Here is a 24,294-nt window from a genome sequence, read left to right as displayed (position 1 = left end):
AGTAGAAGGGGTGAGGGTCAGCTTCATTAAGCTTAAATTCTGCAAAACGGAAAGTAATTGGATATTTAACTGAGCCAATGAGAATAAACAATTGAATGAAATAGACACCCGATCTGATGTTTTCTCTTTATTCATTGTGCATAATCGTTGAACTAACAGCACAGCATTCAAAAGGCTACGTGACCTCTTTAGACGGCGTGAGAAATACATTTACATGCTAGCCATGGTTTGCTAATCTTGTTAGTAAAAGTCGACGTTGATTATTAAAACTTATAGGAGGTCCACCATGCATGTTGGTAACCAGTCAAGCTTGGTAAAACAACTTGTGTGGTGAGCATCAGGGAAAAGCGTTCAGATCATTTTAAGGGGGAAAACTCGCGACGTGTGCATCACATTAGAGATATTAGTATGATAAATGTACGTCAGGGAAAGGCATATATATGGCATATGTCAAGACCACATGCTCCAAATGTAGATCTTTGATTGAAATAAAACTTGCGAGGTGTGCATGGCGTAAAAGATGTAGATCGTTATAACTCCGTGTTATTAGGAAAGCTAATGGACATTTAACATTCCATCAACAACCAATCAACTGTCAGTTGCGAGAAAACTCGTATATTCCTGTGATAGGTTAAATGTACGTTATAACAGATGTTGTAATTAGAGCAGACGTTCTCAGGTGGTTTTCCAACCAAATTAACAGTTGCGCAGCTAATTCTGAAAAAGGCGATTATACACTTTAGAGTGGTTTGCACCAAAACATAAAGGATGTTTTTTGTTTTTTAATTTGAAGAGTTTAAAGATGAGACAAAATTGTTGCATTAAATCGCGTGCTGGCGTTATATCTCCGCGCTTCAAGACGGTTGTCCTCTGTCTAACATTTGTCCACGCCATTTATTGTTAATTAAGGCACCGCGGCTCAAAGCTTTCTCCATGCTATAGTCTTCACATTATTCTGTTTATCTAAAAGTAACAGGTGTGGATATATCTCTCCACAGAGTAAGAAATCTGTAAAAACTATAAAGTGTTGGGAGCGGTTGGTGGGCACGTGGTTAAAGTGCTTGTCTCAAAGAGAAGTTCACCCGCGTCACGTGGTTTTAATCCCATTTTGAGTCACAGGACTTTCTATATCTCTGGGCTAAATATAAAACGACAGACAAAGAAATAAATTAACAAATAAATTTTGACATGAGCCTGAATGTGAAACTGGACAGATAATTGGGCTAAGACGAGTTATGTGTCAAAATAGAACCCTCGTTCTCGTAAACATATCCTGCAGAACTAAATCTCAGTTGTAAACAATTATTATTACTGGATAACAGAGATCGTTTTTTGTCGACTTCCGCCACGCATGTGCACAGCTGTTCACTACACATTAGATTGAGTCATGCAGACATGTGGAGTGCACATATTAATATGAGATAATTACCGTGGCAAGGCTGCATTTCCGGAGTTAGACATTTTGTGACATTTCATTGACCAATTTTTTTTTCTTTGACGGGAGTTCGTGGACAAAAACCACGTTTCTGTTAATCTGATGCTATTTGGCGCGGGATTAGAGAACACCGGCTTTCCAAAGAGCGCCATGTTTGTTTTAGCTAGCGGCTTAGCGCTGGACAAACAGGAAGAAACGTCTGCGTAGGAAAGTCGTGGTGGTTTTGCTCAATATTTGCCCACTGTTTTCAGTGAATGCTTCCGATTTATGGACACGGTGTAATTGTGGGAATAATGAACGGTTCATACTCAAGCCAAAAATAACTCACTTAATTATTCCTTGGTACAGCACCAGTTATAGCGACCTTTTTGGAACGATTGTCATAACGTAGGGTAGACTGCAGGGAAAAGATGAAACTGGTTTACGTGCTGTCGGATTTACCGAAGATTGCCGCTGGGCAGCGGTACACAAAACGTAACAAAGAATCATGTATATGTACAAATTATCACACTGACTATGATAATGACCTTTCTTCAAAATTCCACTTTTTTAAATTATACATTAACATTCTAACATCATGTATATTATTCTGATATGGAGCAACAGATATAAAAAAAAAAACTCGTGTGTGTTGGAACGTAAACATTCTAGTCATTAAGATTGTCTCTGGATACAAGGCTGTAGAAAACTGCGGTTTCCTTGTTGTTTTTCCCATTACATTCATTTATTTAATGTGTTCTTCACTTATAAATATATCACACTATCAGCAAAACTAATGATGCTAAGCAAACAGAGACGGAAGGGAGAACCACTGCACCCAGCTAGGTACTTGACAAACTATTCTGGCCGAAAGCCACGTGCAGCCGAAAAACTTCAATGGGGCACAGTACAACCTCATATATCTAGTTGATTAATCCTGCGTACGGCAAAGACTACAATGCTCTGGTGCGTGTCTTCACCTCAGATTGTAGTCCCAAAACATTGCCCTCTTCGGTGAAAGGTCTTTAGATTTTAACTTGGTTCTTTGTACTAAGAACCGACATGCACTGAATTTTCTCTTATATGATCTGCTTGCCAAAGCGTGAATAGTTATAGAAATATTCAAAATAGTCTTAGAAATTTTTTCGGTGTTTGTTTTTTTCTATTTCTCTATGGTTGTCGGTAGTAGGGTTGAGGCGTTGGGTTTAGGTTGATTTTTAAAGCGTCAGAACGCTGCTATATTAATATTGCTTTTTTCTTGGATCCGCTACCCGCCAAGAGAGGTTTGGAATACTGCCGAACTAGCGTAAACCATTTAAACCCATCATTAATTTGAAATTTCATGCTTAACACCTAGACAAGACGCCTCACCTTGTAACAGTGGCCTGGCACCGTGGGCTTACACCAGTACTTGACCTATACTCACTTCCACGTGTAGTCTGCTGAGTGCCAAGTGAGAAAGTATTAAGTCTGGTGTTTGGTTATCGCTTGGTTAACTTTGGTTAACAACCGCCATAATATCCTCCACATTTAATTTCCCATTTGTTGTAAAGGACGGTATTTGTTTCATGTTGTTTAGATTAACCCACATATGTGTCTTTGGCTCCTAGCCACCTGTGCCAAACAGTTATGCGTCAGATTATGTTTGATCGTTTGTATTTGTATTCACCTCCATTCATGCACTCTAAGGATTCCTTTTGTCATCATATGACTGAACAGTTGTTAAGTACGACGTTAAACCCCAAGCACTCACTCACTTCCCTGAAGCACGTGCGGTTTGAACAGCGTCCGATTTGCTGTCGTCATGTAGCGTTGTCACGTAAAACATCGTAAAATACTAGAGTTACCTAACGTACAGGAAGTTGTCTGCAGTGGAACCCCGCTGTTATGAACACTATGTATCCATTTACCTGAACAGTCTAATTCTGCTTATCCCGCGGTTATGAACACTATGTATCCATTTACCTGAACAGTCGAATTCTGCTTATCCCGCGGTTATGAACACTATGTATCCATTTACCTGAATAGTCTAATTCTGCTTATCCCGCGGTTATGAACACTATGTATCCATTTACCTGAACAGTCTAATTCTGCTTATCCCGCGGTTATGAACACTATGAGATAATGTCAAAAGTGCGGATTTCACACATGACGCGCAAATGAGATACGTATTCTAAATTAGCATGGTGCACGATTTGCTCACCGATTAAATTTGTTGCACCTTTTCGCATCACTACATCGTTATTTGCATAATGTAACACGCCTTCCTAATTCCACAAATGTATCCACGCCTACCTAGGAAATTCTCAAGTTAACTATGACTATGTAAGCAATCACATAAAAAAAATAGTAAACCTGACAGTGGTCATGTAAGTTAAATAGTCTGGAGGATTGTGTACAGCACCAATCAAATGAAAGAAACCACATATACACACATACACGGAGCCTGTGGGAAACACGTGATGGAGGTCATAATTTCTGCGCAGCTACATGTATATACAGAGTACACGAGCTGTCATAGGTGATCTACGTCACTATTACTAATAGTTAGTCTTAATTGGCTTTAGAAAAAAAAAAGGAGAGCAGGAAAAAAAAAAACGGCACGTCAGTAAGCTACAGTAATAATTAACACCAAGTATTGTGTATACAAATATCATACGAGTTGACGGCGGCCTGCATGCGAGTGGGACTTTAATCACTCAGATCGGGAGTACAGCACATCGAAAGTCTTCCAAAAACTGCCATCTTTTTTGCTTTCGTTCCCTGCAGTTTAACATTTTGGTCCAATCACGACAGTGTTTTATATAGGAGACTCTGGTCATAGTGTCACGGACTATTTATAGTTATATTCACTGTAAAACGATGCCGTAGCCATCATAGGTGGTGCCCCGCCATATCACAGAATGGTGAACAATAGGCAGGCCAGTACTGGGCCGCCATGCGACGACGTTCCATGCACGATTGTCAATTTTAAACCTGTCGCTCCTCGGTATTGAATCCGAGTCTACAGCTTAACAGAAGGGAGCTTTGTACTCTCTCCTCCACCTTGGCGTTGCTGCAAATCATTTTTTATCGTAAAATTGCCACAAATGTACACTTCTAACTATCCGGATTCCATCGGCTATGATGGCAACGACGGTAAGAACGTATGAGAGCCATGCAACGATTGAACAGTTATTGTTTTCGGTCCTTGTTAGATATCTTTTTCTTTTGCAAATAAGAACTGTCTCCATAGTAAGATGCTTTGGTTGGATTGCTATATGTCAATAAAAACATAGGCAATTTTGGCAGGAAAAATCCGATAAACAACAGAAACCCTTTCTCCATTTTACTCCACTGCTTCTCTTTACATGAATCCCTATGCTCTTTTTCAGAATGATTTTTTGGGGGGGTTTTGTAAATGTAAAAATAAAAAAGTAGAAATAAATCTTGCGATTATTGATTTGAAACGTTGGTTATAGTTGACGACTGGTATTCGAATGTCTGTTTCGACGCCAGGATAAAGGCAGATTTACAACCGCCGCACCGAGTTTTACCTCATACTTTCTGATGTATTCGAGGAAGGCCAGCGAAGTAATTGGAACTGGATTGGCGGATCACTTATATCATATTACTATACTATTATAATAGTTCAGGGACTATTTGTACACCTGTAGCCTTAATGCATATATACTGTCCAAAAGAGTATTTGTCCATGTATGTATTTATTTATAGAGCGCCAAAAAGATAACGTATGCGGTGAATTGTCATCCTGGAAAAATCTGTTTTGTTCAATGGCGAATCATTAACCGAATACGTCGTCATGGCAACCAAGATACACAATGAGAAACTCGCAATGTGAATAATCATGAAATAATCAGCGGAATCCCATTCAAGCATTACACCAGGTGTCGAACGGACGATTTGGAGAATGGTGGTTATCTGGTGCCACCAGCATCGTCTAACAATGAGTTTATTGTTTGAATGAGAATATTTTGTGCTTTTTATCTGGTTTCAAACTATGCAGGTGTTTCTTGTTTGGATAGAATATTCTGTGCTTCATATGTGGCCACACGGGCGTAGCGCTATAGACCGATTAGCCAGTAAGCCACCTGGTGAAAATGAATATGACAGGAATCATTTCATACTTGGTGTACCCATCTGAACCTGACCCTCTTCATAAAATGTCAGTTGGGTCATTCGGTGCATTTCCCGCGGAGGGAGCGGATGTCGTGCTACGTTACATGTGTTCTGGTAAAATGTTGTGTCAAGACCCTTACTCGAAGAACTAGGGGTGTTTCGACGTTTAACGGTGTAGTGAAAAAAAAAAAACAGTAGCAAGGAAAAAACATTCCGTTGATGACCTAATACGAGGTGTGATAATGATAGCGCCTAAGCACTGACACTTTGCCGTGTATGTCGGGTGAGCGCTGTTTTGTCGCCTCTTTTCCATTTCTTGGAATCACTTTCAAGTTTTCGGCTTAAAAAACTTTCGTGAAGTGTTGCTGACGAGGTCCACTCACGGGCTCACTTTTCATGAGGTGTTGCTGACGACGTCCCCTTACAAGCTTACTTTTCGTGAGGTGTTGCTGACGAGGTTCCCTTTCGGGCTCACTTTTCGTGATGTGTTGCTGACGATGAAAGGTTGACAAATCTCGTGACAGCCGTCTAACGTTTCAACCAATTTGGCGCGAATATCTGTACCTCACATGTGGGGAAACTTCGTCAAGTACAATGTACTTGCTAAAGATCGGTGGCACACCGGTGTCCGCCATCCATAAAACTAACCTTTGAAAAATATTGCCCCAGCATGACATTGAACATCAACATTGGTTTCTTTGAGAAAGCTAAAAAAAAATATACAGAATTTGTTTGGAAGATGGGATAGGGGCAGACTAAAGAGTTGTGGGGCAGCGAGTGTTAAGTTTAGGATGCTTTGTCTTAAAACACCCAGTATAAACATGTGCAAATTGTACAAGAGAACCAGGCCTGCCATGGAACACACCGTTACTGGGAGGGTCCTCTCTCCTGGATTGAGCTGTTGCCGGATTTATCGCTATATCGCCATTTGTTTTGTCAACAATTAGGTTAATTTTTCTGATAGCCGACCGAACTGGCCTACGTTTGTGGAGTATCAGCTTACTGGCTTTGTGTGTTGGGAGTTGGGGGGGGGGGGGCTAGGGGAAGGGGACTAATTATTAGCTGGCAGCCACAGCAGTGCATCGGTCCACAGTTCATACATGTATATCTGTACATCGCTGAGCCAACATGGCGGCCAACACTAAACTTGTGTAGATAGCTCTTTTGAAGCTGCCTAAAAGCAATTAATGCGTTTGCTCCCCCACCGCTGACGAATGTTTGTATTAAACATAATAAAAGTCATGAAGATTTCGACCTTAAGAGAGTTTTTATTACACTGCGGGATGTTAATGTGATTATTAAATGTATTTGCAAGAATTGTGACAAATTTGCACAGGAACATTAATGTGTACTTTGCATACATCATTCCTCTGTAGCTACACTTTTAATGTGTACCAAATTAAGCAACACTAACACATGTCTGAAACGGTACACGTTTGCTTTTTGAAAGACTCCGTACATCAGACGTGACGAAAGTTTTTAAAGGGTTAAGCGTCAGTACATTTTTCTCCGTTCACAAAAGGGAAAAGTTATTTGCCTGTAAGATCGCCGGAAAATGAAGATAATTAACACAGCCACTGTTCTTAAAACGTTTCTTAATTGGCTCGTACTATAATTCCCGTGCTATCTGGCTGTCAACCCTTTTAGTCATCTTTGCTCTAGTATTAAGATGAAAAAAGGAAGAAAAAATAAAAACAACAAAAGCAACGTAGTGACTTAAACACAATGTACTACTGCAATTAAAGCAAGCTGCATGAAAATAAGATATTTAAAACTACAAGAGAGACGAAAGGTAAGCATGTAAAATGGAGAGGAAAGAGAAAACAAGAAAACAACAACAACAAACATACATTAAACACTAAAAGAAATTCTCTTGTAAGTAAAGGTTGATGGGAGTGTCCAGGATCTGTGGGACTCTTCTTTATAGTTACGTCTGTTTTCCGCTTACCCCGAGACTAGGGGCTGTACGTTCATCGTATTAAATTGGATCGTCACGTTGGATATATTTATTTATTTATTTGATTGGTGTTTTACGCCGTACTCAAGAATATTTCACTTATACGACGGCGGCCAGCATTATGGTGGGAGGAAACCGGGCAGAACCCTTGAGAAACCCACAACCATCCGCAGGTCGCTGTAATACCTTCCCACGTATGGCCGGAGAGGAAGCCAGCATGAGCAGGACTTGAACTCACAGCGACGTTGGATATATGAACAGTTGCAATCAAAACATGGGACATATAATATCGTCAGCTATGATTTATTATTGTGCAAAGTTTGGACAACGATTACCTTTACTCACTTAGAACATTCTAAGTCAAAACTGTTGAATTGAAAGTTGTTGACTACACTGTTAAAATTTCCCCTTAAACGTTCACTGAAAAGGTGCAGGTGGACTGCATCCGATTTAGTAAAGTTTCACTTTACATAAAAGTTTACTTTTGAAATGAAATGGTGATCATTTATATTGCTAAACAGTTACGGGTAATGGGTAAACCTTTACTGAAACAGTTACGGGTAATGATTGAGTGCATGGGGTTTAACGTCGTATTTAACAATTTTTCAGTCATATGACGACGAAGGAATCCTTTAGAGTGTATGTACGAGTGCATGTTGCAGGACGGATTTCCATTGCTCTTTTATCTAGTGCTGCTTTACTTAACCGCCTTATCAAAGGCAAGTAAGCCGCCCCGCCCGAGCCATTATACTGACATGGCTCAACCAGTAGTTGCACTATCCCCTTCACGCCGAACGCTAAGCGAGGAAGTTACAACTTCTTCTCTATTGGAGGTGACTTGACCCAGGATTGACCCTGGATCTACCGCTCCAGAAGCGGAGGCTCCACGAACTGTGCTATCGGGGCCGTTATGGGTAATGAGTAAACATTTAATAAAATATTTACGGATAATGAGTAAACCTTTACTGAAACATTTACGAGTAATGAGTAAAGCTTTACTGAAACATTTACGAGTCATGAGTAAACCTTTACTGAAACATTTACGAGTCGTGAGTAAAGCTTTACTGAAACATTTACGGGCAATGAGTAAAGCTTTACTGAAACATTTACGAGTCATGAGTAAAGCTTTACTGAAACATTTACGGGTAATGAGTAAAGCTTTACTGAAACATTTACGGGTAATGTGTAAACCTTTATTGAAACAATTACGAGTAATGAGTAAAGCTTTACTGAAACATTTACGGGTAATGTGTAAACCTTTACTGAAACATTTACGAGGAATGAGTAAAGCTTTACTGAAACATTTATGAGTCATGAGTAAAGCTCTACTGAAACATTTACTCGGACAAATACAGCCTAGATTTGTAGTCTTCATTCATGATGGTGCAGTAGGCTTATAGCCCTATCTGCTTTAGGAAAGTAGCGATTTAGTTTACATGATTTAAAGAAACACAAGCGTGCGTCTTACATGGTCAAATATAAATGTTCAGCTATTTGGTGGGGGGAGGGGTATTGAGATATACCGGCCGTACCTGAATATGTACATGTTTACTGACTGCTACTATCGCGACATAAAAAGTTACTATTTCAAATTTTTTAAAAACTGAGTTTATCCCACAAATGTGGAATGTTTACTGTAAAAGGTAAACATTTACACAATAAGGGTAAAACATATACAGTAATCGCTGAATTCACATTTACTCGGAATTCTAACAGTGGACTTCTCTTTTATTTCTGCTGATTTCTTATTTTCTACACTTTCTTAGTTCTTTGGTGGTTTGCGCTGAAAGTTCTTTTTGAGATTAGTATGGCGACTATTGACCGAGACCTTCATTTTGGTTGGCATCTGCAGCACTATCCAATGTTTATACGAATATCTTATGCTGACCAAGAAGATATAGCTAATTACAAACTCTACTTTCAGCTGTCAAAAATTGACATTCAAATAATAACGGAGGAGTAATTTCTGTCAGAGCGGGTTTTTTTTATAGCATCATGTGACCTAACAACGGTGTATCGCGGGTAAACACAAGACCAGCACTCTCACCAGGCGGCGTTGTTATATCAGTCTATGTCAATGTAACCACCTCAGCCTGTCATTACCACTTACATATTTACAAACAGTACACACAAAACTCTTCCCTGTGTTTTTTTTTCTGACTGGCAGGTCTTTGGAAGAAGAAAAGAAAAGGAATTAGTTGATAATGATTTGGTATGTTTTTACTTGTGTTACTAACATGCTGTGGGTTTGGTGAAAAGCTTGGAAGGGTGCCAAAAAATACTACGCAACCGTGTCTAAGAATAGATCAGTGCTAGCAGTGATACACTAAATGCTGTCAAACTCACGCCAGCTTTATGTATCGCTGGCTATTCTTGAGGTACAATTTAAGATTGTCGACAGGCGGGCAATCTGGTGAAAGTCATCTTCTCTTTTTTTTTACCCAGCCGAAAACGTTTTGGAAGCCCTCAGTAAACTGTGAATGGATCCTCTAAGTCTGAGAACTACACCTAAGTTTGAGAACTACACCTAAGTTTGAGAACTACACCTAAGTTTGAGAACTACACCTTCACTTGTCAGCGATGTTCAATCTGAGTATGACTGTCAATAGCCAAGAAGAGCAAAAGCCGAGCATCGCTGAATTTGCAACTGTCCCCTGACAACATATATTTTACTTATGCGATTTGTTGTTGTTTTTTTTCTCTTTACAATACGAGGCCTCTGTGGCCTAGGAGCTTCCCACCAGTGCAGACGTGTTTATGGGTAGAACAAACAGGAGTGCCCGGAGTAAACCACTGACCATCGTCCGGTACCCGATACCTCTGGACTTAAGCCAGTGTCGAAACAGCGAGAGTTGGATTTGAACACACGACCTCATTGGTCAAAGGGATAATGATCCTAGCGAGCGAACGCTTTAACCATCTAAACCAACAAAGCCCTTCATTCACGAACTCGCTTGGATATATCTGCACGAGCGAGATTCCTGTGTTCTCTGATTCGCCTGGACCATATTCGATGTACAGCATGTATGCAGTAGCGCGTATGATTTTTATTGCAATTGTCCATACTTGTATATCCAACCTGAGGATTTTGATTGCAGTCGTCCATATATCCAACCTGAGGATTTTGATTGCAATCGTCCATACTTGTATATCCAACCTGAGGATTTTGATTGCAATCGTCCATATATATCCAACCTTATGATTTTGATTGCAATTGTCCATACTTGTATATCCAACCTGAGGATTTTGATTGCCATCGTCCATACATGTATATCCATCCTTATGATTTTGATTGCAATTGTCCATACATGGATATCCAACCTGAGGATTTTGATTGCAATCGTCCATACATGTATATCCAACCTTATGATTTTATTTGAAACGATGAGATTTAATTAACAGATTTAATTATTTATCTGTCTGCTGTCTTAACACCGTAAGGCCTACTCAGAAATCAGTCCTCACTTATATGATATCGGTCAGGTAAATAGCCCAACCCCCCTCCCCTTCCCCCGCTTTCCCCCAACCCCTCACCTGCCATAATTAGACAGAATATAACAAAACCCCTCAGTCGGGACCACACACACTCGTGTGATGGTGATATGTAGATACGTGTGATTTGTCAACATGGGTGACTTTAACGGGTCAGATTCTCCCGATACCTCAATTGCGGCAGGCGTGAACGCTGAAATGTCAAACGGTGCAGCGGGCGTGTGGCCGACTCTAATGCTATAAGTGTACTCGCACTCAGCACGATTCCATCTCTTAATGGGCGTTGTGTACGTGACGCCGGCCTGTCGTGTCACTTTCATAAATATATTTATGTAGAAGACGTAAGAGGTAAATATTTAAAGTATTAATAGTTCAGTTCACATGTTAACATAAAGAACAAAAATAAAGATGCACAGGTTAACCCTTATGTCAGGTATAAATGCACGGTAATATTGGATATCAAGCAACAGACCGGTACCATAATGAGGTCACCTGTCATCATAAGTGCGCCAGGTGAGAGTTGGTTGTGGCGTGTAATGGCTGTATTCAGAATCAAGACCTCATACTGCTGTTTCCCTTCTAAGACTTTTTAGGTGTAAGAAATAAATTCTCTCAGAAATTTTTGTTCAATCCTGACTACACTATCTTCATTTAATCAAGCTTGCGATGAAGACTATAGCGAGGTATCAACATTTCTGGCGGGAAGATGGACTATACCAACTATTGGTAGATCTTGGAGCCGATCCCAGTGAACCTTCACATTACTCCACAGCTGGTCCCTTTCCTCACAACCACGCATAAATTTTGAAAAAATAGTGTTATGTTCCGTATAACGTAATTTGTCCTAAGTGCTATTTATCATCTCACAATTTATAATAATTATCATTTCTTATCAAGCCGCTTCGGTGACCTAATGTCTAGAACGTCCGCCCTGAAGTCAGGAAACCCCTTTATCAAACCTGAGTCGGGTCATACCAAAGACTTTAAACATGATACTTATTGTCGCCTTGCGTGGAACCCAGCGCTGAGAGGTTAGAGCAAGGAAACATGACCGGTTGGCCCGGTGTCAGTATAATGTGTCTGGGTGGAGCATCATACTTCAGTGGGGCAGCACTTTGTCAGCATGGACTCGCATTGACACAAGAAGACATAGTATATGTACATACACGTAATGACTTCCTGGTCACGTAACTAAAAAATTGCTAAGTACGACCTAACAGCCCAAGCATACACACTTAGATACATACATACATACATACATACATACATACATACATACATACATACATACATACATACATACATACATACAAACATACATACATACATACATACATACATACATACATACATACATACATACATACATAGATACATACGTACATACATACATACATACATAGATACATACATACATACATACATACATACATACATACATACATACATACATACATACATACATACATACATACATACATACATACATACATACATACAAACATACATACATACATACATACATACATACATACATACATACATACATACATACATACATACATACGTACATACATACATACATACATACATACATACATACATACATACATACATACATACATACATACATACATACATACATACATACATACATTTGTTATCAAAGCTATTTAATTATGTTTGTATGTTTTTGTTTGGCGTTATTTACCAGACTATTTACCTTAAATGTTTTTTGCCATCAAACTCATTTGTAGGTGGTGGCATTGGCTAAGTCATTTGTGGTAGTTGTTATTTGCCAGCAAAACCTTTTTGTCATATTTTGCCAGCCAATACATGAATTATAAGTGTCATTTTCAGTCATTGTCAGATAGCAGTCCTCAATCATGCAGTGGGCTTCCATGAACGAGGAGGTTAGCACGCGGCGCAATGACCCAGTCGCCTCTCACCCATGTAACCGCTGTGAGTTTAAGACCAGCTCATGCTGGCTTCCTCTGTGGCCGTAATTTGGAAAGTCTTGCAGCAACCTGCGGATGGTCGCGGGTTTCCAACGGGCTCCGTCCGGTTTACTCCCACCATAATGCTGGCGGCCATCAAATGAGTGAAATATTCTTGAGTAAAACACCAATCAATTAAAACACCAATCAAATAAATAAAATAAATAACTCCGTCATGAAGGAAACACAAAGTCGCCCCGATTCACATTAACCGGAGTCAAGGTGTATTCCATACTTGTGTTTGCTTTTTTGCTTCTTTGTTTGGATTTTAAGCCGTACTCGAGAATATTCCGTGTAGCCTATATCTCGATCGAGTCGGATTTAATGGTTTAAGTAAACCAGACAGGGCTCGCTGAAAGAGAACGCGATTCATTAAGTATCTGTCACATTTTACAACTTAAGGCGGTAAACCCTCAAGAGTTGGATTCGAACCTATGAATCCAATAACATCAATGCTCAATAAGCGATTTTACAATGGTAAGGTATGGCTTAAGCCGTGGTTGTAGGAGACGTATACGTTGCCAGTGTCTACGCAACGTTGCTGCTCTAGTTTTCTCGCTAAGCTGTAGTCTACGTTTTTAATTTATGTTGTCATGGAAACTACACCAGGCAAAAGTTATGATTGCTTCGCAAAATCCTAGAATTTAGAGGGGTTTTTTTAGATCTGAAAACCTGATAACATCGTACAATTTTTTCTCTCTCTTTCTTTAAGTTACTCCGGCCTGTCTGACGAAGAACTCTTGGACACTAAATTATCGGACCATTTTGATGTTCGTGTCCGGCCTCGTGTTATCACGCACGAGCCCGCGAACATCTCAGCCTCTACTTGGCTCTCTCACATTCACAGCCTCGATCTCGATAAAGGTGAACTCGATCTGACCGTCTGGCTAGAACTGGTGAGTAGAACATATGAGTATAAACAGTTTCATGTTGACGTTCGGGTACTTCTATTTTAACGCTCATTTCTGGTGGTGGTATCTAGTAAAAACTGGGCTTACGGTTATTCGTAAATGGGCTTACGGATTTGTAGTTAGGCGTACGGCTATTTCCAGTTAGGCGTACGGCTATTTGCAATTAGGCTTACGGTTATTCGTAATTGGGCTTACGGCTATTTGTAATCCTGCTAATTACTTGATTGATGCTCTGCATTCAAGCTTACATGCATAGACAACCACTGGTCGGCTCGATGTGTGTATACTCTAAACATCATATCTGTTGTCTTCGAAATGGCATTCTAGTGAGGCAGCACTATAAATATGTGGGGCAAGTACAGGAAACATACTCGTGAGTTAACCAACATGATGTTCAAAACGACTAAGCCTTATGCATGCAGACAGGTGGTGCAAAGGTTATTTTAGGAAAACGTGCCACGTGTTGCAAACTTCTTTTCTTTCTTTCATAAGCCACATTTCTTGTATACTGTGGATCAAAAACCGACTACAAAAAGTACAATCACGAACTTAGGTACTTCCTGTAAGCGATTCCTAATGAGTTGGAGGTAATGAACCATTTGTCTGAGACCGTCACAAACACCTGCTTTGGGGAGGTGAAGCTAAAATACTTTTCTGCCAGCAGTTGAAGTATCCATGAAACGATTACATTTGGATCACATGGTATACAGCTGCTGCCGTGGCTTTTTCTAATAGGATTCCTGTCAACATGATTACACTGTAAGAGAAATGGGTTCCACAACACTGTTCGCATTAGAAGTCTAGGGATCGTCTAAATAATCAACTGCATGGAAGAGATTAAGAGGGAAGTATCTTTGATAGTCTTAAAATGGCCCATTTTTTTTAGAGCATACTATATGTGCAATAGCAGTGCACCTGTTATATTTATTTCTGTGCATTGTTGCTTCGCTTTAAGGCGACCTGGCACGACAACAGTTGATGTTATCCATAAGTGCCTAAAGAACTGCTTAAATATTGCTAAAATTGTTTAACCAATGTGGCCATTACAAAACTACGGGGAGAATTCTTTTCATTTGTGATTCACAAATTCATAAATCGTAGACCTTCACGATCTAAATACAGATTAAAGTTTCACGCCTAGACCATTTCGTGTCTCTTTACATGACTTCGCCCTAATTTATTACAGTTTAGATTTTTGGGGTGTTTTTTGTTGAATGTTGTCTCGCTGTTATTGGTCAGGAACGTCTAGGTTGACTGTTGTGATAGCCAAAGTATTTCCACGTTTCTGTGTAATCCCAAAGACGTAGAAAAGAAAGAACTGACTTTAACTGCATGATATAGCCTTTGTATTTATTCCATTTATCTTAATGCTGTTTGACGTTATTCTCGGGAATATCTGAAAAATATCATTCTGGAGAATAAAAATTTGTAACATCTATTGCGTCATTTGGCTGATATTAGTCGTTGAATTTACGGACACCGAATGGTCGTGGGTTTCTCCCTGCCTCTCCCACAATATAATGCTGGTCGCCGTCGTATAAGTGAAATATTCTTGAGAGCGCTGTAAAACACCAGTTAAATAAATAAATAAATTAATTGACGCCATCTTTTTTTTTCTCACACACAGGAGTGGACGGACCCCCGTTTGAGATGGGACGTACAGCAGACTGAGAATAAAGTCCGACAACTCGTCCTCCCTGAGGACAACGTGTGGACGCCGGATATCACCATTAGCAATGCGTAAGTTTTTATGTGCATGCTTCAGCATGCAGTAAAGCATTGGTTTTAATCCACAGAATTGCCCCATACTGGTCAACTTGTTAACTGGAGTTCAACTAAAATCAAGTCTGCATATTTATTTATTTATTTATTTATTTGATCGGTGTTTTACGCCGTACTCAAGAATATTTCACTTATACAACGGCAGCCAGCGTTATGGTGGGTGGAAACCGGGCAGAGTCCGGGGGAAACCCACGACCATCCACAGGTTGCTGGAAGACCTTCCCACGTACGGTCAAGTCTGTATAAAATGTTTGCTGGCTTAATTGAGCCGGTTTCCTTCCACCATAATGCTGGCGGCCGTCATGTAAGTGAAATATTCTTGAGCACGGCGCAAAATACCAGTCAGATAAATTGAGCAGTCTGATAACTGAGTTAAATCTTGTTATTCCATCTGTTTCAGTGTTAGTAAAATCATCCCCATTTTCGGAAAACAAATCGTGGTGGCGTCCACTGGCGCGATGACGTGGTTCCAAGCGTACCGCACGACCATTGGTTGTGCCACCAACGCCACAGCGGACGAGCAGATGTGCACACTTACGATTGGCTCTCGTCGATCTGACATCACAAACGTTGACGTGTATCCAGTGTCGGAAAATTTCACGGTGACGGATGAATTCTTCAGCCACGAGTGGGAACTCCTGGATTCTTTCGTAGAACGCCTGAACGAAACTCGTGGCGGCTTGGTTTTTCCATTCCTTGAAGTGACCATGAACTTGCTTCACATCGCTGTGGAGGTCACCGAACCGACGCCTGCACCGTTATGCATGACTGAGAAGATTCATCCGCCGTCTGCCAGCACGTCCGTACAGCTCACATCTATGTCTATACTAGCCACTACAATAATAGCCTTATGTCTAGAGAAAATAGCCATTTTGTAGAAAAAGAAAAGTCTTGTAGGACGGAAGTTTAAATGCATCTGACACTCGGAAAAAAACGCAAAATTCAGCGAAAACATTCATTTATCAGAGATTCAAACTTCTGGTATACCATAACGATTTTTTTCTTTTTTTTCACAAATGTAAATACGTATATGGAAAACTTTATGAGGTTAACTGAAAAGTGGTTTATTTATTAAAAATATGGAGAATACAGATTTTTAATATGCATCGTTTCGAAGATCAAAAAATTATCTGCTTTATGCGTTAATTATGAGTTCGCTGCCAGCAAGCTGTGGATGGTCGTGGGTTTCCATCGGACTCTACATTATAGAATCCAAAACCTGAAAAGCAGTTTTCGTAAAAAAAAACGACTAGAGATTCCAGACAAACGCGTTTTCTTATGTAGTATAACCTCTAGTCAATTATATTACCATGGGTACAGATATAAATTAAAGTCAGGACTGCTTAAATCCTCGTGTAGCCAACAGAAAAGTTCCATTACGTGCGACTCGAAGCCTCTGGAACATGCCTTAATATTTCTAGCAATGTGGGCTTTCTTGGTGCCACTGTTTGCCTCTACACTTTCTACGTATGACTGCTTCGTGGCTACCAAACTTTACGGTATTTTACGGTAAGTCTACCGTGATGTCATCCGACGTTTTCCCGGGAGGTACACAGTTTGCCGTCAGGTGAAGAGGTTCTTGAAGCCATTTTAATTATCGTGTCTTTCCAAAATGACTTTACAGAAAGCCAACAAGCAACCCTGTACGGTACGTCGACTGTATCCTGACCAGCGTGTGGCAATCAAGCAAAAAATGGCCATTTGTTTTCATCGATGCTCTTTGAACAAAGTCGTCCATTATAAGCCCAGATTTAGTATCGTCAGTCCTGCAAACGAAGTGATGATGGACCGAGATGATATTGTGCCATACAGTAGTCTATATATACACGTTGCACGGTTGTTGTGGGATTTCAAATGAAAGAAAGAATGGTTTATTCTAAACACACATAAGATTGTTTAGCCGTACCGCATGAAACATTTTTGTTATTGTATAATAATTTTGACGGTCCGAATTCCAAATCATCCATGTCTCAAATGTACTGTATAAAATCATTCTTAGAAAAGCAAGAATTTAGAAACGGAAGTCAGATCCCAGTATTCATGAATGTTTCTGCAAGAAACCGAGTGAAAATGTCAGCTTTGTTAACTCAGCCATTTAATAGGCTTATAGTCCTGCTACTATCAGGCCTACCGCTTCATACATCTGCGATCTTTCGATCGTGGTCGATCCTGGTAGACTTTCCCCGAATAAAACCCGAGAAATTCTTTGCAATCACACCTAAGCCGACCCACTGAATCTTGCAGGATTTCTCAGTATTTATACGCGGGCGTCACGTCATTACATGACACCAAAGACACTGTCATGTCCATAAAATTAATGAAGAGCGTTAATCTTGCTCGACGTATTAAGATTAGTCAGAATGTGAAGACCGCTCCTGGGTTTTGATCCTGCGGCCACTCCAACCGCTTTGGCCTACACGAGTATATAAGATCAGTTTGTCCCAGTCGCTGATGAGCATCCGGCAGCATATACGTAACGACTAGTATACAACTCCATCTGGATCGTGTCATTTGGCATACACCAGCGCTTAGGGCCTCACGCGACGGTCAAGCTGTGTTGAGTTAGGGCCACTTTCACAAATTTTCATATTTCTCGTAACTTTTTTTTCGTAAAAGACTTTGTACACGTTAAAGTGCCATAAAGCGAAGACATTTACGGGAAAAGTTACGAAAAAATTGATTAATGAAGTTTTGTGAAAGAGGGTCTTGAGTCTAGAGCTCCCGTGCGTGCCGAACTTAAGATCCCCCACGACTTATGGACGATGTGTCCAAGACTTTTCCCTCACAGGTTGTAGCAAATCGTCTTAAGCCTCGGTGTGACTGGAGCTTAAGATTAGAGAATGACTATCGGGTCTTACATGAAATGGTACGAGTAATACGAGGATAATGTTTGAATACGCAGGACATCCGAGAGAGATATGTATGAATACGTATTACAATGTTAACATATGAAGGCTACATATATATGAAACTTTATGTATGAATATATATTACAATGTTAACATATGAAGGCTACATATGTATGAAACTTTATGTATGAATATGTATTACAATGTTAACATATGAAGGCTACATATGTATGAAACTTTATGTATGAATATGTATTACAATGTTAACATATGAAGGCTATGAATGTATGAAACTTTATGAATGAATATGTATTATAATGCTAACATGTGAAGGCTATACATGTATGAAACTTTATGCATGGAAATTTTAACTACTTGAAGACATAACGTATAAATGTTTTTATTTACCTGTATGGTAATATATTTCACACAAAGACATCTCTTTCACGTGATGTCATTGTACCCAATGTCTCTCGAGATCTTGACGTCACGTGCCATTTCTGCTCTTGCATCACTGAAATCCGATCATCACGGCAAATCTCGAAGTTGCTTTCTTTTTCATATTTCTTTGAATGTATCTGGTGAAAATGTTTAAAAATTGTACATAGCATACTGCCCAAGTCATCCTCAACCATTGTTTCTTTTGTGTCAATAAGATCAGGACAAAATCGATTACGTTGTTGTTGTTTCACTCCAGAAAAAAAAGCAGAATATTAATCTAACGTTAAATCCCGCATCTTATATTTAATTCCGTGTATGATTCATTGGCACTACCCTCAAACCCGTAAAATAAAACACCAACTACTGCAAAAATAATTATGTGTTCAATTCCGAGATAACCAGTCCAGTTGTTTGAATTAAAATGTAGAGCTCCTTTTTCATGGTAACCAATCGGATCATTTGTATTAAAACCACAATGGGGGAATGTCATTCTAAGCCAATCATGTTGCCAGTGATAAACATCTTGATCGAGATTAACCAATGGAACGGCTGGTTAAAAATCTCGCTGTTCGCTGTTCGGCAACCATTCAGATCGTTTGTATTATAGTCATACTTGAGTACGTTTTAGTAACCCATGAAATTGTTTGTAGTAATACTTGTCAAAGTATGAGGTAATCTAGCCAAACCTTTTGTACCGTTTAATCTGTAGATTCCCCTCCACTGGAGCTGTCTTTCATAATAAAATGATTTAACTCAACGTTTGCTAGTTTAAGAATTTGTTCTTTTCTTCAGAAATGATTCTAGACAGCATCAAGGATTCACAGAGGCCTAAACATGTATCACTCAAAACGCGGATTCACCGGGCCTCAACATGTATCATTGAAAGCGCGGGTTCACCTGGGTCTAAACATGTATCTCTAAAAACGCTGATTCACTTGGACCTAAACATATAACACTGAAAACGCGGATCTCCTGGGCCTAAACATGTATCACTGAAAACGCGGATTTACCTAGGCCCAAACATGCATCACTGAAAACGCGGGTTCACCTGGGTGTAAACATGTATCTCTGAAAACGCGGGTTCACTGGCACCTAATCATATAGCACTGAAAACGAGGATTCTCCTGGGTCTAAACATGTGTCACTGAAAACGTGGATTCACTGGGGCCTAAAGGTGTGTCACTGAAAATGCGGATTCACCGGAGTCTAAACATGTATCACTAAAAACGCGGATTCTCCGAAGTGTGTACGGATATCACTGAAAACGTGAGTTTATCCTTGGACATATACCTTATTCCAATGCACGGATTCATTCACACGCCTAAACATATCGCATAATAATCCAACATAAGACTCACCGAGCGCCTATACATAAATCACCGAAAACACAGATTCACGTATGGCCTACGTCTGCACATAAACCATCGAAAACACAGATTTAAGTATAGATTACGCCTGCACATAAAACATCAAAAACACAGATTCACGTATAGCCTACGTCGGAACATAAATCACCGAAAACATAGATTCACATATAGCCTACGCCTAAACATAAAAAATAAAAAACACAGATTCACGTATAGCCTACGCCTGAAAGTAAACCATCGAAAACAAAGATTCACGTATAGCCTACGCCTGAACATAAACCATCGAAAACACAGATTCACGTATAGTTTATGCCTGCACACAAACCATCGAAACCACAGATTCACTTATAGCCTACGCCTGAACATATACCATCGAAAACACAGATTCACGTATGGCCTATGCCTGCACATAAACCATCGAAAACACAGATTCACGTATAGCCTACGCCTGAACATATACCATCGAATACACAGATTCAGGTATATCTTACGCCTGCACATAAACCATCGAAAACACAGATTCACGTATAGCCTACGCCTGCACAAAAACTATCGAAAACACAGATTCACGTATGGCCTATGCCTGCACAAAAACTATCGAAAACACAGATTCACGTATGGCCTATGCCTGCACATAAACCATCGAAAACACAGATTCACGTATAGCCTATGCCTGCACATAAATCACCGGAAACACAGATTCACGTATAGCCTACGCCTAAACATAAATCATCGAAAACACAGATTCACGTATAGCTTACGCCTGAAAGTAAACCATCGAAAACACAGATTCACGTATAGCTTACGCCTGAACATAAATCATCGAAAACACAGATTCACGTATAGCCTACGCCTGAACACAAACCATCAAAAAACACAGATTTACGTATAGCATACGCCTGAACATAAATCATCGAAAACACAGATTCACGTAGAGCTTACGCCTGCACATAAACCATCGAAAACAAAGATTCACGTATAGCCTACGTCTGCACAAAAACTATCGAAAACACAGATTCACGTATGGCCTATGCCTGCACATAAACCATCGAAAACACAGATTCACGTATAGCCTATGCCTGCACATAAATCACCGGAAACACAGATTCACGTATAGCCTACGCCTAAACATAAATCATCGAAAACACAGATTCACGTATAGCTTACGCCTGAAAGTAAACCATCGAAAACACAGATTCACGTATAGCTTACGCCTGAACATAAATCATCGAAAACACAGATTCACGTATAGCCTACGCCTGAACACAAACCATCAAAAAACACAGATTTACGTATAGCATACGCCTGAACATAAATCATCGAAAACACAGATTCACGTAGAGCTTACGCCTGCACATAAACTATCGAAAACACAGATTCACGTATAGCCTACGCCAGCACACAAACCATCGAAAACACAGATTCACGTATAGTCTACGCCAGCACAAAACCGTCAAAAACACAGATTCACGTATAGCCTACGCCTGCACATAAACCATCGAAAACACAGATTCACGTATAGCCTATGCCTGCACACAAACCATCGAAAACACAGATTTACGTATGGCCTATGCCTGAGCATAAACCATCGAAAACACAGATTCACGTAGAGCTTACGCCTGCACATAAACCATCGAAAACACAGATTTACGTATAGCCTATGCCTGAGCATAAACCATCGAAAACACAGATTCACGTATAGCCTACGTGTGAACATAAACCATCGAAAACACAGACTAACGTATAGCCTACGTCTACACATAAACCATCGAAAACACAGATTTACGTATAGCCTATGCCCGAGCATAAACCATCGAAAACACAGATTCACGTATAGCCTACGTCTACACATAAACCATCGAAAACACAGATTCACGTATAGCCTATGCCTGAGCATAAACCATCGAAAACACAGATTCACGTATAGCCTACGTGTGAACATAAACCATCGAAAACACAGATTCACGTATGGCTTATGCCTGTACATAAATCATCGAAAAAAACAGATTCCCGTATAGCCTACGTGTGAACATAAACCATTGAAAACACAGATTCACGTATAGCCTACGCCTGAAAGTAAACCATCGAAAACACAGATTCACGTATAACATACGCCTGAACATAAACTATCGAAAACACAGATTTACGTATAGCCTATGCCTGAGCATGAACCATCGAAAACACAGATTCACGTATAGCCTACGTGTGAACATAAACCATCGAAAACACAGATTCACGTATGGCTTATGCCTGTACATAAATCATCGAAAAAAACAGATTCCCGTATAGCCTACGTGTGAACATAAACCATTGAAAACACAGATTCACGTATAGCCTACCCCTGCACATAAACCATCGAAAACACAGATTCACGTATAGCATACGCCTGAGCATGTACCATTGAAAACACAGATTCACGTATGGCCTATGCCTGCACACAAACCATCGAAAACACAGATTTACATATAGCTTACCCCTGAACATAAACCATCGAAAACACAGATTTACGTATAGCCTATGCCTGAGCATAAACCATCGAAAACACAGATTCACGTATAGCCTACGTCTAGACATAAACCATCGAAAACACAGGCTCACGTATAGCCTATGCCTGCACATAAACCATAGAAAACACAGATTCACGTATAGCCTACGTCTGAACATAAACCATCGAAAACACAGATTCACGTATAGCATACGCCTGCACACAAACCACCGAAAACACAGATTCACGTATAGCCTACGTCTGCACATAAACCATCGAAAACACAGATTCACGTATAGCCTACGCCTGAACATCAAACATCGAAAACAGATTCACGTATAGCCTATGCCTGAGCATAAACCATCGAAAACACAGATTCACGTATAGCCTACGTGTGAACATAAACCATCGAAAACACAGATTCACGTATGGCTTATGCCTGTACATAAATCATCGAAAAAAACAGATTCCCGTATAGCCTACGTGTGAACATAAACCATTGAAAACACAGATTCACGTATAGCCTACGCCTGAAAGTAAACCATCGAAAACACAGATTCACGTATAACATACGCCTGAACATAAACCATCGAAAACACAGATTTACGTATAGCCTATGCCTGAGCATGAACCATCGAAAACACAGATTCACGTATAGCCTACGTGTGAACATAAACCATCGAAAACACAGATTAACGTATAGCCTACGTCTACACATAAACCATCGAAAACACAGATTTACGTATAGCCTATGCCTGAGCATAAACCATCGAAAACACAGATTCACGTATAGCCTACGTCTACACATAAACCATCGAAAACACAGATTCACGTATAGCCTATGCCTGAGCATAAACCATCGAAAACACAGATTCACGTATAGCCTACGTGTGAACATAAACCATCGAAAACACAGATTCACGTATGGCTTATGCCTGTACATAAATCATCGAAAAAAACAGATTCCCGTATAGCCTACGTGTGAACATAAACCATTGAAAACACAGATTCACGTATAGCCTACCCCTGCACATAAACCATCGAAAACACAGATTCACGTATAGCATACGCCTGAGCATGTGCCATTGAAAACACAGATTCACGTATGGCCTATGCCTGCACACAAACCATCGAAAACACAGATTTACATATAGCTTACCCCTGAACATAAACCATCGAAAACACAGATTTACGTATAGCCTATGCCTGAGCATAAACCATCGAAAACACAGATTCACGTATAGCCTACGTCTAGACATAAACCATCGAAAACACAGGCTCACGTATAGCCTATGCCTGCACATAAACCATACAAAACACAGATTCACGTATAGCCTACGTCTGAACATAAACCATCGAAAACACAGATTCACGTATAGCATACGCCTGCACACAAACCACCGAAAACACAGATTCACGTATAGCCTACGTCTGCACATAAACCATCGAAAACACAGATTCACGTATAGCCTATGCCTGC

General features: G+C 40.0%; 1 protein-coding gene across 1 annotated transcript in view; it reads left to right on the top strand.

The window, feature by feature from the left end:
* Positions 1-18,705, top strand: part of LOC135463671 (neuronal acetylcholine receptor subunit beta-3-like) — a 30,426-nt gene extending 11,721 nt beyond the window's left edge. The window contains exons 2-4 of the mRNA XM_064741052.1: positions 13,692-13,875; positions 15,518-15,630; positions 16,073-18,705. Of these exons, the coding sequence (XP_064597122.1) occupies positions 13,692-13,875; positions 15,518-15,630; positions 16,073-16,550 (775 nt within the window). The 3' untranslated portion in view covers positions 16,551-18,705. The remainder of the gene's footprint in view (positions 1-13,691; positions 13,876-15,517; positions 15,631-16,072) is intronic.
* The last annotated feature ends 5,589 nt before the right edge of the window (positions 18,706-24,294 follow it).

This window comes from Liolophura sinensis, chromosome 3 (assembly GCF_032854445.1).
Source record: "Liolophura sinensis isolate JHLJ2023 chromosome 3, CUHK_Ljap_v2, whole genome shotgun sequence".
Lineage (NCBI taxonomy): Eukaryota > Metazoa > Mollusca > Polyplacophora > Chitonida > Chitonidae > Liolophura > Liolophura sinensis.
Note: the sequence above shows the minus strand (reverse complement) of the source record. Positions and strands in the feature narration are given on the sequence as shown.